Below are 16,210 nucleotides of genomic sequence, written 5' to 3' on the forward strand. Positions count from 1 at the left end.
CCCTGGCCACACTTCACCTTCTGCTGACATATCTTGCATGTGGCTACGTGAACCTTCTCCGGATGCTTGATGAAAAACTGCCACACCGACGATTTTGCACCTACAGTCCGCACTAATTGACTGCTACTGGCGCCGTCTCCAGGAACCCCTGTTCCACTACCTCCCGGAAAGGTAGGCTGCCGCGAAGCAGGCGGTCTCCCCCGGACACGTTTGGCTCCAGAATTTCCACTTCTGCCACCATGCTGACTGCCAACCATGCTACCGCCTTGCTGGCTCAGTTGCTGCCTCAAGGGCAACCTGCAACCCTCTTCTCCAGATGATGAGGAAGCCCCTTCTGCAGCACGTCACTGATGTCCTCCTCAGGTTCCTCAACAGTGTCTGCTTCAGGACCCTGAACCCTTGCAACACCACCTCCCCTGTCACTCTCCTCATAACAGTGCAGCACCACAAAAAAGGGGGGATTAAACCCTAAATTGCACTCTGTCACAGAGTGTTAAGAATGGTGTGAACTGCTGGTTATTATACCATCTACAGACTAGTATAAGCAGCAGATGATTTGTTGTGGAAAAAATACACAGAATTGCGCTGAAAAATCTTTCCTGCCTCCTGTGATAAGGTTCATGAAGTTCAGGCAGCTTGTTGATATGTATGAGGCAACGAAAAGCTATCTGTACCTCTGATAAAATGATGAATAAAGTGACTGGGAGGTTAATGGCGTAAAAATCCTTCTCAGGGACAACACGCAAAGCACTGCACTTCTCTCTGTCCACAATGCTGATGTGACTAGCAGTTGGCAGTGGAACGCTGTGGCATAATCAATTCAGCGTCTCTGTGTAACACACAGACAAGCAGTCCGTCCTATCTCTGCAGTGTATATGGCATGAAATGAGCAGCCAATTATATAGGGCTGTGACATCACAGGGGTCAATGAATGCTGATAGGCTACATCCCGCATGTGATTCAGGGTTATCACGCCTACCTCGCTTCCCGCCTCACATTTTTGCCTTCCCAGCATCCCCTGCCCCATGTAATTACACGTGGATCCACCATTTTAGGTGTCCTGGAGCCTTGAACGCTGTAAAATGGAGTTTAAAGAAGCGATACGCGCAATAGAATCGCGGCGATATGCTCATTTGTTGCGAATCTAATAAATCCTTAAATTCGTAACAAATTCGGGTTCGTCTGCTTCGATTCACTCATCTCTAATGACAATACATTATGTTGTGCATTATAGAGAGTTCTGAGAAGAGGGGAACCATGACGGACATTGAAGCAACATCTGCCACACAGGATGGGCAGGAGTACAGAAGAACACGTGATTCTGTACTGGGTCACCATATATATATATATATATATATATATATATATATATATATATGTAGAGAGGCTGGAAGATTCACCCCAATGATGGAGAGTGTCGGCTGCTCATAGCAGGCGCTGCAGTATTATTTTTCAAACAAAGAAGAACAAAATGCGTTCACAGATCAAAAAATAAAATTTATTGATTACAAAAAAATGCATAAAAAGCACACACACATTGTGTATAATTGAATACAATTACAATGAAGATGGTCCCAATCCGGGGCCCGGATGAAGCAGTAAGCGAAACATCGGGTTCAGCGTGTGGCTTCCCAGGTATACTCTGTAGTTTTATATGCATTATTGTTTATAAATATATGTGTATGGAGTATATAATTATTGTCACTAGATGCACCTTCTCATATGGGCTGTGTCCCAGGTTGTAGGGATAGACTTTAACATGCCTTCCCTTGCACTTTGTTATGCAATATATCTGTATTATTTATTCTAAGCCACCGCTTTTAGTTCTGGCCCATTGGGGCCATCTTCATTGTAACTGTATTCCATTGCACACAATGTGTGTGCTTTTTATGCATTTTTTGTAATCAATAAAGTAAATTTTTTGACCCGTGAACGCATTTTTTTCTTCTTTGTTTGCAGCTTTGTTTGAGTATTATTTTTCATGCACATTGTGTGTTCCTTGGGAATGGGTGTTAGAGACGCAGGACACTGACCAGTCCCTATTGAATAACCATAAATAATAAAAGTTACAAACTTTTCTCCAGGTACAGTTTGGACACAACAAATTCTAAGCCTGATATTTAATGAAGGCCACCGAAACGGAACAGAACAGGTGGAGAATATAGATCGCGTTCCCTGGATCGAGTACAATGTTATGAACATGGACTATAAAAGCCGCCCATCTCCTCGTCTCTTCTCATCTCACCTGCCTTATTATCTGATGCCGAGAGATCTGAAGTATAGGATGGGGAAGGTAAGTTACATAAGTATTGTCTCACAGTGTTTCTTGTATTAATGAGTAAAATATTGGTCTTTCATAAGTTTTTGATGAACAGAAATAGAAATATATTTCTATTGTTTAACATGAAAGTGAATCTATCAGCTCATATTAAAGGAGTACTCTGGGATATGGAAACAGATCCCCTATCCATAAGTTTCAGGTTGCAGGGGGTCCGACCGCTGGGGCCCCTCAAAATCTTCCATACGGGGCCCCCGGCAGACAGCAACAAGGGAGCGTGTCCGACCACCGGATAATGTGGTGGCCGACATGCCCCCTCAATACATGGGAGAGCCGGAGGGGGAGTGTCGGCTGCCGTATCATGCGGTGGTCGAAACGTGCTGTTTCGGCAAAGACCAAAGGGAGATTGTGAGGCCCTGGCTCCTAAGTACAAGGTTATCCTGGAAGAACTAGTTTTTCCATCAGGACAATGCCCCATGCCACACAGCCAGGTCTATCAAGGTTTGGATGGAGGATCACAAGATCAAGACCCTGTCAGAGTCAGCACAATCTCCAGACCTGAACCCCATGGAAAACCTTTGTGATTTGATCAAGAGTGGAAAAAAAAACATTAAAAATAAAAATGAGAAACATAGAATGTGTCGGCAGATAAGAACCATTTGGCCCATCTAGTCTGCCCAATAATCTGAATACTATGAATAGTCCCTGGCCCTATCTTATATGAAGGATAGCCTTACGCTTATTCCATGCATGTTTAAACTCCTTTACTGTATTTGCAGCGACCACTTCTGCAGGAAGGCTATTTCATGCATCCACTACTCTCTCAGTAAAGTAATACTTCCCGATATTACTGCAGAAACCTTTGCCCCTCTAATTTATAACTATGTCCTCTTGTGGTAGTTTTTCTTCTTTTAAATATGCTCTGCTCCTTTACCGTGTTGATTCCCTTTATGTATTTAAAAGTCTCTTTCATATCTCCTCTGTCTCTTCTTTCTTCTATACATGTTAAGGTCCTTTAACCTTTCCTGGTAAGTTTTATCCTGCAATCCATGTACTAGTTTAGCATCTTCTCTGAACTCTTTCTAGAGTATCTATATCCCTCTGGAGATACGGCCTCCAATACTTCGCACAATACTCCAAATGAGGTCTCACCAGTGTTCTGTACAGTGGCATGAGCACTTCTCTCTGTCTACTGCTTATACCTCTCCCTATACATCCATGAGCACTTCTCTTTTTCTACTGCTTATACCTCTCCCTATACATCCAAGCATTCTGCTAGTGTTTCCTGCTGCTCTATTACATTGTCTTACTACCTTTAAGTCTTCTGAAATAATTCCTCCTAAATCCCTCTCCTCAGATACTGAGGTCAGGACTGTGTCAAATAATCTATATTCTGCCTGAGGGTTTTTACGCTCCCCAGGTGCATTATCTTGCACTTATCCACATTAAATTTCAGTTGCCAGAGTTCTGACCATTCTTCTAGTTTGCCTCAATCCTTTTCCATTTGGTGGATCCCTCCAGAAACATCAACCCTGTTACATATCTTTGTGTTATCAGCAAGAAGACATACCTTACCATCGATACCTTCTGTAATATCACTAATGAAGATATTAAACAATATTGGTCCCAGTACAGATCCCTGAGGTCCCCACTGGTATCTAGACCTTGCTCTGAATATTCTCCATTGACTACAACCCTCTGTTGTCTGTTGCAACTGCCTAATCTACTCAACAATATTGGAGTTCAAGCTCAATGACTGTAGTTTATTGATAAGTCTTCTATGTGGGACAGTGTCAAAAGCCTTACTAAAATCTAGATATGCAATGTCTACTGCCCCTCCGCCATCTATTATTTTAGTCACCCAGTCAAAACAATCAATAAGATTTGTTTGACATGATCACCCTGAAGTAAACCCATGTTGTTTTTCCTCTTGCAATCCATGGGATTTTAGATGTTCCACAATCCTATCCTTTAGTAGGGTTTCCATTAATTTCCCCACTATTGATGTCAGACTTACTGGCCTATAGTTGCTTGATTCCTCCCTACTACCGTATATACTCGAGTATAAGCCGAGTTTTTCAGCACGATTTTTCGTGCTGAAAACACCCCCCTCGGCTTATACTCGAGTGAACTCTCCACCCGCAGTGGTCTTTAACCTGCGGACCTCCAGAGGTTTCAAAGCTACAACTCCCAGCAAGCCCGGGCAGCCATCGGCTGTCCGGGCTTGCTGGGAGTTGTAGTTTTGAAACCTCCGGAGGTCCGCAGGTTGAAGACCACTGCGGCCTTCGACATCATCCAGCTCCCTCTCACCCCCTTTAGTTCTGTACAGTACTCGCCTCCGCTCAGCGCTGGTCCGGTGCTGCAGGACTGTCCGGAGAGAAGGTGGTCCGGTGGGATAGTGGTTCCGGGCTGCTATCTTCATCGGGGAGGCCTCTTCTAAGCGCTTCGGGCCCGGCCCCAGAATAGTCACGTTGCCTTGACAACGACGCAGAGGTACGTTCATTGCCAACGTACTTCTGCGTCATTGTTAAGGCAACGCCTCTATTCTGGGCCCAAAGCGCGGAGAAGAGGCCCAGAAGCCCCGGTGAAGATAGCAGCCCGGAACCACTATCCCACCGGACCACCTCCTCTCCGGACAGTCCTGCAGCACCGGACCAGCGCCGAGCGGAGGTGAGTACTGTACAGAACTAAGGGGGGGTTGGATGATGTCGAAGGCCGCAGTGGTCTTCAACCTGCAGACCTCCGGAGGTTTCAAAACTACAACTCCCAGCAAGCCCGGACAGCCGATGGCTGCCCGGGCTTGCTGGGAGTTGTAGTTTTGAAACCTCTGGAGGTCCGCAGGTTGAAGACCACTGAGGGCGGATGATGACAAGAGGATGATGAAGGGGGGTGTGGGATGATGACAAGAGGATGATGAAGGGGGGGTGTGGGATGATGAAGGGGGGTGGGGATGATGACAAGGGGATGATGAAGGGGGGGTGTGGGATGATTACAAGGGGATGATGAAGGGGGGTGGGGATGATGACAAGGGGATGATGAAGGGGGTGGGGATGATGACAAGGGGATGATGAAGGGGGGATGTGTGGGATGATGACAGGTGATGATGATGAGGATGTTAATGACGGGTCTGGATGATGACAGGGGGGGATGATGTATTTCCCACCCTAGGCTTATACTCGAGGCAATAACTTTTCCTGGGATTTTGGGTTGAAACTAGGGGTCTCGGCTTATACTCGGGTCGGCTTATACTCAAGTATATACGGTACCTTTCTTGTGAATGGGCACGACATTTGCTAATTTCCAATCTTCCGGGACGACTCCTGTTACCAGTGATTGGTTAAATAAATCTGTTAACGGTTTTGCTAGCTCACCACTAAACTCTTTCAATAATTTTGGGTGTATCCCATCAGGCCCCTGTGATTTATTTGTCTTCACTTTAGAAAGCAAATGTAGAACCTCTTCCTCTGTAAAGACACATGCATCAAACGATTCCTTTGTTTTTCTCTCTAATTGAGGTTCTTTTCCTTCTTTTTCTTCTGTAAAAACTGAACAGAAATATTCATAAAGGCAGTCGGCTCGCCCCTTATTCTCTTCTACATACCTTCCTTCCTTTGTTTTTAATTAATTATTCCTTGCTGTAATTTCCTTTTTTCATTTATATATCTCAAGAATGTCTTATCCCCTTTTTTCACAGACTGAGCTAGTTTTTCTTCTGCCTGTGCTTTAGAAGTTCTTATAACTTGCTTGGCCTCTTTCTGCCTAGTCTTGTAGATTTCCCTGTCTTCATTTCTCTGGGTTGTTTTATAATTACTAAATGCTAGTTTTTCGTTTTTGTGGTCTCTTTTTTTTCTGCTTTTACTGACAAGTCTAGTGCAATTTTCTGTTGCCTTCAATAAAGCGTCTTTTAAGTAGTCCCATTTCTCCTGAACTCCATGTAATTTGTTCCAGTCTGATAGAGACTCATTCATGACTAATCTCATTTTTGAAAAGTCTGTTTTTCTAAAATGTAAAACTTTTGTTTTTGTGTGGTATGACTCCTTCACTGTTCTTATATTAAACCACACTGATTGGTGATCACTAGATCCCAAGCTTTCGCCAACAATAACACTTAACCACTTAGGGACCAGGGGTGTACAGGTCCCGGGTACTTAAGGACCACTTAAGGCGTACCTCACCAGGCCGGGACCGGACTGGGATGCCGGCTGAATTCATTCAGCAAGCACCCCCTGCAAACCCCTGGGGGGGGTCCCAAGTCCCCCCCATGTTAGCGATCGCCGCAAATCGTCAGTCAATTAAGACCGGCGATCTGCGGCGATTCCAGGTCATACGGGTCCCCGGAGACCCAGAAAGAGACGGCAGGGGTGCCACCCCCTTCTATTGCTGCTATTGGTCGGTCAGAAGCGACCGACCAATAGCAGATCGAGGGCGGGGGAGTTAAAGTTAACAGTAGTCCGGGCAGAACAGGGGAACTGTCCTGTGACCGGCGCTGGAGGGTAACTTAGCATCGGCGGTGGAGGTGGCAGCGGGTGGTGATGACGTGCGGCTGGCTCCCTGGCGCAGACTAAGGAAGCCGGTGAGTTGCCTACCAACATCTGGAGGGCTACAGTTTGGAGACCACTATACAGTGGTCTCTAAACTGTGGCCCTCTAGATCTTGCAAAACTACAACTCCCAGCATGCCCACACAGCAGTTTGCTGTCTGGGCATGCTGGAATCTGTAGTTTTGCAACATCTGGAGGGCTAAAGTTTAGAGACCACTGTATAGTGGTCTCCAAACTGTAGCCCTCCAGATGTTGCTAGGCAACTCACTGGCTTCCGTATTCTGCACCAGGGAGCCAGCCTTCAGATCTTGCAAAACTACAACTTCCAGCAAGCACAAACAGCAAACTGTTTTATTGGCATGCTGGGAGTTGTAGTTGCGCACCTCCAGCTGTTGCATAACTACATATTCCAACCAGTGGTGCCTCCAGCTGTTGCAAAAGTACAACTCCCAGCATGCACAATTTTACAGTGGTTCTGACATAAATGCAAAAAATAAATAACCACGTGTGACCTTATTTTGGAAACTACACCCCTCTTGGAACGTAACAAGGGGTTTAGTTAGCCTGAACACCCCACACCCTGAACTGCTAATTAAAATGTCGTATATTGTGCCCCCCCCCCAACGTTTCGCCGGCCGCAACTGACCCTTGATAAAGCCAGTTGCGGCCGGCAAAACGTCGAGGGGGAGGGGGTGCCAATATATGGCGTTTTAATTTGCAGTTCTGGGGCCAGATAGTTAATGATAGCAATATATAGTTTAGGAAAAATTTAACTCCCAATTGGAGGAATACTTAATACCCTTCGGGGGATTATCCTACCACAATATTAAGAGAAATAGGATTATATAATCCTTGTCAAACTGCTCCCTGACTGTGTTTTTAAAGTACATCATTATCATTTTCTCACCAGTGTTAAAGTTTTAATAAAGGATTAATAAAAGATGCAAGTTTTAATATTATAGGGTTCCCGAATTATGGGAAATTAGTCCCATTGGAGCGCAAGCCCTAATTGGAAATTGGACATATTTCCCCCCCACATGTGACACCATTTTGGAAACTATACCCCTCATGTAATGTAATAAGGGGTGCAGTGAGAATTTACACCCCACAGGTGTCTGGCAGATTTTTGGAACAGTGGTCTGTGAAAATGAAAAATTTAATTTTTCGTTTGCACAGCCTACTGTTCCAAAGATCTGTCAAATGCCAGTGGGGTGTAAATGATCACTGCATGCCTTATTAAATTCTGCGAGGGTTGTGGTTTCCAAAATGGGGTCACATGTGGGGGGGTCCACTGTTCTGGCACCACGGGGGGCTTTGTAAACACACATAGCCCCTGACTTCCATTCCAAACAAATTATCTCTCCAAAAGCTCTATGGTGCTTATCCTCTTCTGAGCATTGTAGTTCGCCTGCAGTGCACTTTACATCCACATATGGGGTATTACATACTCAGAAGAAATGGGGTTATAAATTTTGGAGGGGTATTTTCTCCTATTACCCCATGTAAAAATTTAAAATTTGGGGAAAACTGCATTTTAGTTAATATTTTTTTTCATTTACACATCCGACTTTAACAAAAAGTCATCAAACACCTGTGGGGTGTTTAACCTCACTGTACCTCTTGTTACATTCCTTGAGGGGTGCAGTTTCCAAAATAGTATGCCATGTGTTTTTTTTTGCTGTTCTAGCACCTAAATGCTACATGCCCCCCCAAAACCATTTCAGCAAAATTTGCTTTCCAAAAGCCAAATGTGACTCCTTCTCTTCTGAGCATTGTAGTTCGCCCGCAGAGACTTTTTACGTCCTAACATGGGGTATTTCCATATTCAGAAGAAATGGGGTTACAAATTATGGGGTCATTTTCTCCCATTACCGTTTGTAAAAATTGTAAATTTGGGGGAAAAAATTGCACTTTAGTGAAAAAAATAATAATTTTCATTTACACATCCGACTTTAATGAAAAATCATCAAACACCTGTGGGGTGTTAAGACTCACTGGAACCCTTGTTACGTGCCTTGAGGGGTGTAGTTTCCAAAATAGTATGCCATGTGTTTTTTTTTTTTTGTTCTGGCACCATAGGGGCTTCCTAAATGCGACATGCCTCCCAAAAACCATTTCAGCAAAATTCACTCTCCAAAATCCCATTGTCGCTCCTTCCCTTCTGAGCCCTCTACTGCTCTCGCCGAACACTTTACATACATACAAGACGTATTTCCTTACTCGAGAGAAATAGTGTTACACATTTTGGGGGCTTTTTCTCCTATTACCCCTTGTAAAATGTAAAAAAAAACTGGGTCTACAAGAACACGTGAGTGTAAAAAATGAAGATTTTGAATTTTCTCCTTCACTGCTGCTATTCTTGTGAAACACCTAAAGGGTTCACTAACTTTCTGAATATCATTTTGAATACTTTGAGGGGTGCAGTTTCTATAATGGGGTATTTTATGGGGTATTTATGATATGAAGGCCCTTCAAATCCACTTCAAAGCTGAACTGGTCCCTGAAAAATTCAGATTTTGAAAATTTTGTGAAAAATTAGAAAATTGCTGCCAAACTTTGAAGCCCTCTGATGTTTTCCAAAAGTAAAAACATGTCAATTTTATGATGCCAACATAAAAGTAGACATATTGTATATGTGAATCAATAAAAAATGTATTTAGAATGTCTATTTGCCTTACAAGCAGAGAGCTTAAAAGTTAGAAAAATTTAAAATTTTCTAATTTTTCATAAAATTTTTGAATTTTTCTCCAAGAAATGATGCGTATCGACAAAAAATTTACTGCTATGTTAAAGTAGAATATGTCACGAAAAAACAGTCTCTGAATCAGAATGAAAAGTAAAAGCATCCCATAGTTATTAAAGCTTACATTGACAGTGGTCAGATGTGCAAAAAATGCTCTGGTCCTTTAGGTGAAAATGGACTTGGTCCTTAAGGGGCAAAGGGGTTGAGAAATGATTACATCATTTGTTATGAAATATTTATTCTCCATTTGACAAGTCATTGCAATTAATCAAAACTATATTGTAATTAATTGCAGGGTTTTCCTTTTTTTCAGATTTTATATGTGTGTCGAAACCCAAAAGATGTCATAGTGTCCTATTACCACTTCAACAAAATGTTCCCATTCCTAAAATATACAATGGACTGGGAAACATTCTTTGATGTCTTTTTATCAGGGAGAGGTAATGTCACCTGACCTCAGGGAATGCAATTATGTCTTTCAAACAGTTCTCCCAGCCAATCAGGAGGCAATATAGGGGTGATGTCAAAGCCATTATAAACGCCTCTGCGCATAGCATCAGCAGCCAATAGAGAAATCGTTAATTTCTAACGATAATTTGTTTTCCCTTAGTCCTAACAGTAGCACAGATGGGGTATTCCACCCCCCGCGAACTGGTAGGACAGATGGAAGTTTTATTGAACCTAATTAAACAATCAATAAAGACACACCCACAACACCCTGTATAAGTAAGAGGGTCATCCTCTGCTCCATTGTGTAGTAACAAGAAGAACTAAAGGCAAATAATAGAAGAAAATAACTTAACTAGGGAGGGAAAGTTGTGCTACTGTTAGGACTAAGGGAAAACAAATTATCGTTAGAAATTAACGATTCCCTTACGTCCTAACCAGTAGCACAGATGGGGAAATGGCAAGCAGAAACCCTATGAGGGAGGGCTCTCATGCCTGACGGCAGATAATACTGTCCGTCCAAATGAGGAGAAATCGGCCAATCTACTGTCAAGTCTGTAGTGGGTGATAAATGTGGAGAGTGAACTCCAGGAAGCAGCTTTGCATATATGTTCCAAGGGAACAAGACTCCTTTCCGCAAAGGAGGTAGATACAGACCTGGTGAAATGAGCTTTTACAAACTCAGGAGGCTCCTTACCTTGGGATACCATGGCAATACGAATGGCATCTTTTACCCATCTACTGATGGAGGGCTTTGAAGCTTTAAGACCTCTCTTGGGTCCTGAAAAGAGAATTAGCAGATTTTCATCCTTCTGAAACTCCAAAGATCTTCTTATATAGATCTGGAGACATCTCGAGATATCTAGGCAATGAAGAGCACTATCTTCATTGGAGGATGGAGGAGGAGAAAATACTGGCAGGGATATAACTTGATTAATATTTTGGAATGATGGAACTTTAGGTATAAAGGATGGCATGAATCTGAGTAACACTCGATCCGGCAAAAATTTAGTATATGGTTCAAGTGCCGAGAGCGCTTGAAGTTCCCCAATCCTTTTGGCTGAAGTGATTGCCAGTAAAAAAGTTAATTTAATGGTAACAAACTTCATGTCCACCTCCTCCAAGGGCTCAAAGGGGGGAGAGGCTAACCCCTTGAGCACCATCGATAAGTCCCATGCTGGGACAGGTTGTATAATTGTAGGTTTTAACCTTGAGGATCCCCTCAAGAATATTTTGACTAGTGGGTCTTGAGACAATGGTTTATTGAGAAAGGCAGAGATGGCTGATACCTGAACTCTGAGTGTGGAAGGAGATAGATTCTTGTCTAATCCCTCCTGGAGAAAGTTGAGGATTGTGGCAACAGCTGGATTCTGTCCAGGTAGTTGTTTCTTGGAGCACCAAGACTGAAAAGTTGTCCAAATTCTTTTATAGGCTCTGTTAGTGGACTCCGCTCTGGAATGCGAGAGGGTATTCAAGACCGCACTAGAAAGCCCTTCTAGATGTGGAAGGGACTGGTCAACCTCCAGGCTGTCAGGTTGAACATTTGAAGATTTGGGCAGCTGTGAGTGTCCCCCGACACTAGTGCTTGCTCTGGGGGAAGCCTCCAGAATTGTCCCCGACTCATTTGCAAGAGTTGGGTAAACCAAGCTCTCTTGGGCCAAAATGGAATTATGGCTATGACAGAGGCTTAGTCCTGCCTGATTTTCATCAATACCCTTGGGATCAAGGAAATTGGAGGGAAGATGTAGGCCAGCCTGAACCTCCATGGGATTGAGAGAGCATCGATTGCTACTGGGTTGTCTTCCCTGTACAGGGAACAAAATCTCACCACTTTGGTGTTGAACCTTGTTGCCATAAGATCTATTTCTGGCATACCCCACCTGAGTGTTATTTGTTTGAACATCTCTGGATGGAGAGACCATTCTCCAGTTGAAAGTCCTCTGCTCAGGCGGTCGGCGATCACATTGAGAGATCCCCGAATGTGAACTGCCGACAGGTGGGTTAGGTTCCTCTCTGCCCAATCCAAGATCAGACCCACCTCTCTGAGGAGGCTTTGTGATCGAGAGCCTCCCTGCTTGTTGATGTACAATACAGCCGTCATGCTGTCGGATTGGATCTTTACTGCTTTCCCTTGAAGAAGAGAAGCAAAGTGGAGGAGTGCTAATCTGATGGCTCGAATCTCGAGGAGATTGGAGGTTAACCCTCTCTCCTGTGGAGACCAAGATCCCCGCACTAACAGATCCAAGAGATGCGCTCCCCAACCTACAAGGGACGCGTCGGTAGTAAGTATGATCCAAGGGGGTTGGATCATTGACTTGACGTCCTCGAGGTGAGACCACCATCTGAGAGAGGACCGGACTCGATAAGACAGGGAGTGGCACTTGTTTAGGCCCGAGGGCCTGAGATTCCAAGTGGCGAGCACCTCTGATTGAAGAGGGCATAGATGCCAAAGAGCCCAAGGAACCGCATCCACGGTAGCGGACATAAGTCCCAACATCCGCATGAGAGTGCGAATGGAAACTCTCCGGGGTACAGAGAGAAAAAGGGCCGATTCCTGAACCCGAGATTTCCTCTCGGGAGAGAGGTAAAGTGTCATGGAGATTGAGTCGACTATGAAGCCGAGGAACCTCACTGAGGTCGTTGGGAGGAAATTGGATTTGGCCCAATTGACTATCCACCCTAACTGGTGAAGGAAGGATACTGCTAGTTGCAGATGTTGGGACAAGATCGCAGAAGAAGGAGCTCTGAGGAGCCAATCGTCTAGGTAGGGAACGATGCTGAGCCCCTGGAGCCTTAGAGCAGCAACTACCGCTACCACCACTTTGGTAAATGTGTGTGGGGCCGAAGAAATTCCAAACGGGAGGGCTACAAACTTGAGGTGTTTTAGAACTCCCCCTACCTGAACTGCGATCCTTAGATACTTTCTGGATACCGGATGAATAGGAATATGAAGGTAAGCATCCTTTAGATCCAGAGTAGCCAGGTAATCCCCTGGCGAGATGAGGTTGACCACAGATTGAATAGTTTCCATACGAAAGCGTTTGTGCTTTACATACTGATTGAGATATCTCAGATCTATAATAGTCCGCCAGTCTCCTGTTACCTTGGGAACTAGGAAGACTGGAGAATAAATTCCTGACCCCCGCTCTGCAAGAGGAACTTCCTCTAAGGCATTCTTCTGGATGTATTCCAGAATGTAGGTTTCTAGCGCCCCCTGTTTGATTGGTGAAAGAACTCTTGTCTCCACATAATTGGATGGGGGAATTGATTCGAGGTCTATCGAATAACCATCCGAGATTAATCTCAGGACCCAAGGGTCCTGAATGTGGAGGGACCAGGCGCTTGAAAAATGGTGAAGACGACCACCAACTGGAATCTGGGGGGCAGGATGGGAAACTGGAAAGGTCACCTCGGCAAGGAACCCAGAGCTTCGTAGAAGCCCGCAGTCAGAGCTTTCTGTTGTCTTTGGGGCCACGGGAGCGTTTTCCGCCCCGGCGTTGATTACCCCAGTCTCTCTGAGGCTTAGGCTGGGGGGCTGATCCGCCCCCAGAACGCCGCCCTCGACCACGAAAGGAGGAATAAGGAAGGGACTTGCCTTTCTTGTCAGAAAGTCCCTCCATAATGCGGTCCAGCTCAGCTCCGAAAAGAATGCCGGGTTCGTAAGGCATAGCACATAAGGTGTTCTTGGAAGAGTTGTCAACCTTCCAAGGTTTTAACCACAGAGGACGTCGTCCAGCGGAAGCCAGGGCCATAGACTTGGAGGCCAATTTAAGATGCTGGGTGGAAGCATCGCACAAAAAACCAACGGCCAGATTGGACGTCTTGAAGGATGAAAGAATTTCATCTCTAGGAACCCCCTGGTCCAAATCCGACTGGATGTTAGAAAGGCGGGTCTTCAAAAAGTTTGCTACCTCAGAGCAAGCTATCGCCACTGATGCAGACGCAGAAGCAGTGGAGTAGGAGCGCCTCATGGCACAGTCAGCCTTCCGATCCATTGGATCCTGCAAGGAAGACCCATCCTCAGCAGGGACCACTGTCCTCTTGGACAGTTTGGCAACTGCCATGTCAACCTTAGGGACAGGGCCCCAGGAGGAAAACTGAGATTCCTGTATAGGAAACATGGTCTTAAATCTTTTAGTTAAGACCGGACCCTTTTCCGTTTTTTTCCATTCCATTCTAAGCACGGACAGAAGGGTATCATCCGCTTTAAAGACCCTAGGTCCCTTAGAGGCGGAGGTAGAGGCTTCCCCGGGATCAACATCCTGGTCCCCCGACCGGATGGATCTCAGAAGACGCTGGGTCTTTTCCAGCGGAAAGAAATAGGATGCAGTGACCTCCTCATCCGAAGAGGAGGACTTGGAATCTTCTCTCTCCTGATCCACAGACGTCTCCATTCTGGGAGGTGAAGAAGGTCTGGCGCGTTTCTGAGAGACAACGTGTTTCAGCTCCTCAATAGAGGCTTGCATAGCCGACATGTTAGAGGAGACCCACACATACATATCTTGGACTGTAGGTTCAGTCTGGTGGGAAGGTAGAGACTTAGCCCTACAAGGAGGGCACCTGGAAAATTCATAATTATCCTCAAGGGGAGTATTGCAGTCATGGCAAGAGAGGTGCTTGCGCTTGGCGGACCTTTTTGCCAAGCCTTCACGATCCCCTGAGCCCTCGGTCGACATATCTAGATAAATATGAGAGGAGGATTAGATAATGTAGCGGCAAGAAAAAAATTGCGGCTAGCTAAAAAATAATTTAAAATACCCAAAGTTCTCAGCAAGAGACCAAGTAAGATATAGAGATAGGGAAACAGTAGTATCCGCAAGGATGCACTACTAGACTCAAAAAGACAGGACTGTGGAAGTACCAACAGCTCTGCGCTCTAGGAGGCTGAATGACAGCCTAGGGGGAGTTTAAATATCCTCCTGGCTGGTGCCAAAACAAGACTCCGCCCACAAGGCGGAGTTACAGAGATAAAGAAATCCTGTCTTAAAAAAACAGGAGAAAAACAGGAAAAAAAAAGGAACCCTATTAGTTAGAGGGTTACGGAAAGAGGCTCCTCGCTCGGTTTCGCCGCATTATTAGCAAAAAACGGCGCAAAAAACCGAGCCGGGAGCGAAGAGAGAAACAGGAAGTGACGTCAGACACCGCTGACGCACTTCCGGCCGGGGCCGCGATTGGAGTCGCGGCTCCGAGGAATAGAAGCAGATGGGCGCAAACTATGCCCAAATTTGCAAGTAAGAAACCCCCCCCCCTCCTACTCATATAACAGGAGTAAGGGGGTCACCATCTGTCCCACTGTCCGGGAGGACAGAAAAAAACACAATGGAGCAGAGGATGACCCTCTTACTTATACAGGGTGTTGTGGGTGTGTCTTTACTGATTGTTTAATTAGGTTCAATAAAACTTCCATCTGTCCTACCAGTTCGCGGGGGGTGGAATACCCCATCTGTGCTACTGGTTAGGACGTAAGGGAATACTAAGTGTTAGGTGAAGATCTCTGTGAGGGGAAGTGAACAACACAAAAAGGTGTTGGAGCCACAGATATAATAATTGTAGTAAAGCAGCAGAGAGTGTTCTTGTTTGCTCTGTCAGTGCAAATTTTGTTTTCATTAGAAATTAAAGGGGTATTCCAGGATTTTTTTTATTTGATTATGCTACAGGGGCGGTAAAGTTAGTGTAGTTCATAATATAGTGTCTCTACCTGTCTCTAACGGCTGGTCTTGTGTTCTTATGTGATCTTTGCTCTGGATGTTCATTTTTAATAGCATACAAAATTACTCCTGTCTTGAGTATTTCCCAGGATGCAGTGTGGCCGAGACCTGACATCACTAGTCAGGTGATGACAGGGAGCCTGCTTCAATGGGTGGAACAGCTGGAGGCACCCTGTTTAGAAAGCACTGACCTTTTTCATTGAATCTAGCTTGTTTGTTGTTCAATGGGTGGGGTGGCTGATGTGTGGGAGGTAGGAAAGTGGAATTCTGGGATTTGTAGTAAAAATAAAACTTCAAAAGTAAATACTGAGGTTCACAAAAAGAAAGCCACAGCTTTATGGTAACCTCACAACATAGACATTTAATCCAAAGACAAGCGCAGATCCTTCCTAAGCATGTCCATTACTGTCTGTACTAAAATCACCTTATGGTGGAGAACCATAGAGGGTTTTGTGTCACTTTTGTTCACTAGGAGCCAATCCTGTTCCTCGGCC

The 16,210-nt window shown here is 44.9% G+C and overlaps 1 protein-coding gene across 2 annotated transcripts in view; it reads left to right on the top strand.

The window, feature by feature from the left end:
* The window catches only part of LOC130361132 (amine sulfotransferase-like), a 74,195-nt gene that overhangs the window by 37,446 nt on the left and 20,539 nt on the right, over window positions 1-16,210 (top strand). Inside the window, exons 3-4 of one of the 2 annotated variants that reach the window (XM_056563744.1) lie at window positions 2,085-2,293; window positions 9,857-10,001. In XM_056563744.1, coding sequence (XP_056419719.1) covers window positions 2,085-2,293; window positions 9,857-10,001 — 354 coding nt within the window. The remainder of the gene's footprint in view (window positions 1-2,084; window positions 2,294-9,856; window positions 10,002-16,210) is intronic. The other variant, XM_056563745.1, reaches the window with a different exon arrangement.

This window comes from Hyla sarda, chromosome 3, assembly GCF_029499605.1.
Source record: "Hyla sarda isolate aHylSar1 chromosome 3, aHylSar1.hap1, whole genome shotgun sequence".
NCBI lineage: Eukaryota > Metazoa > Chordata > Amphibia > Anura > Hylidae > Hyla > Hyla sarda.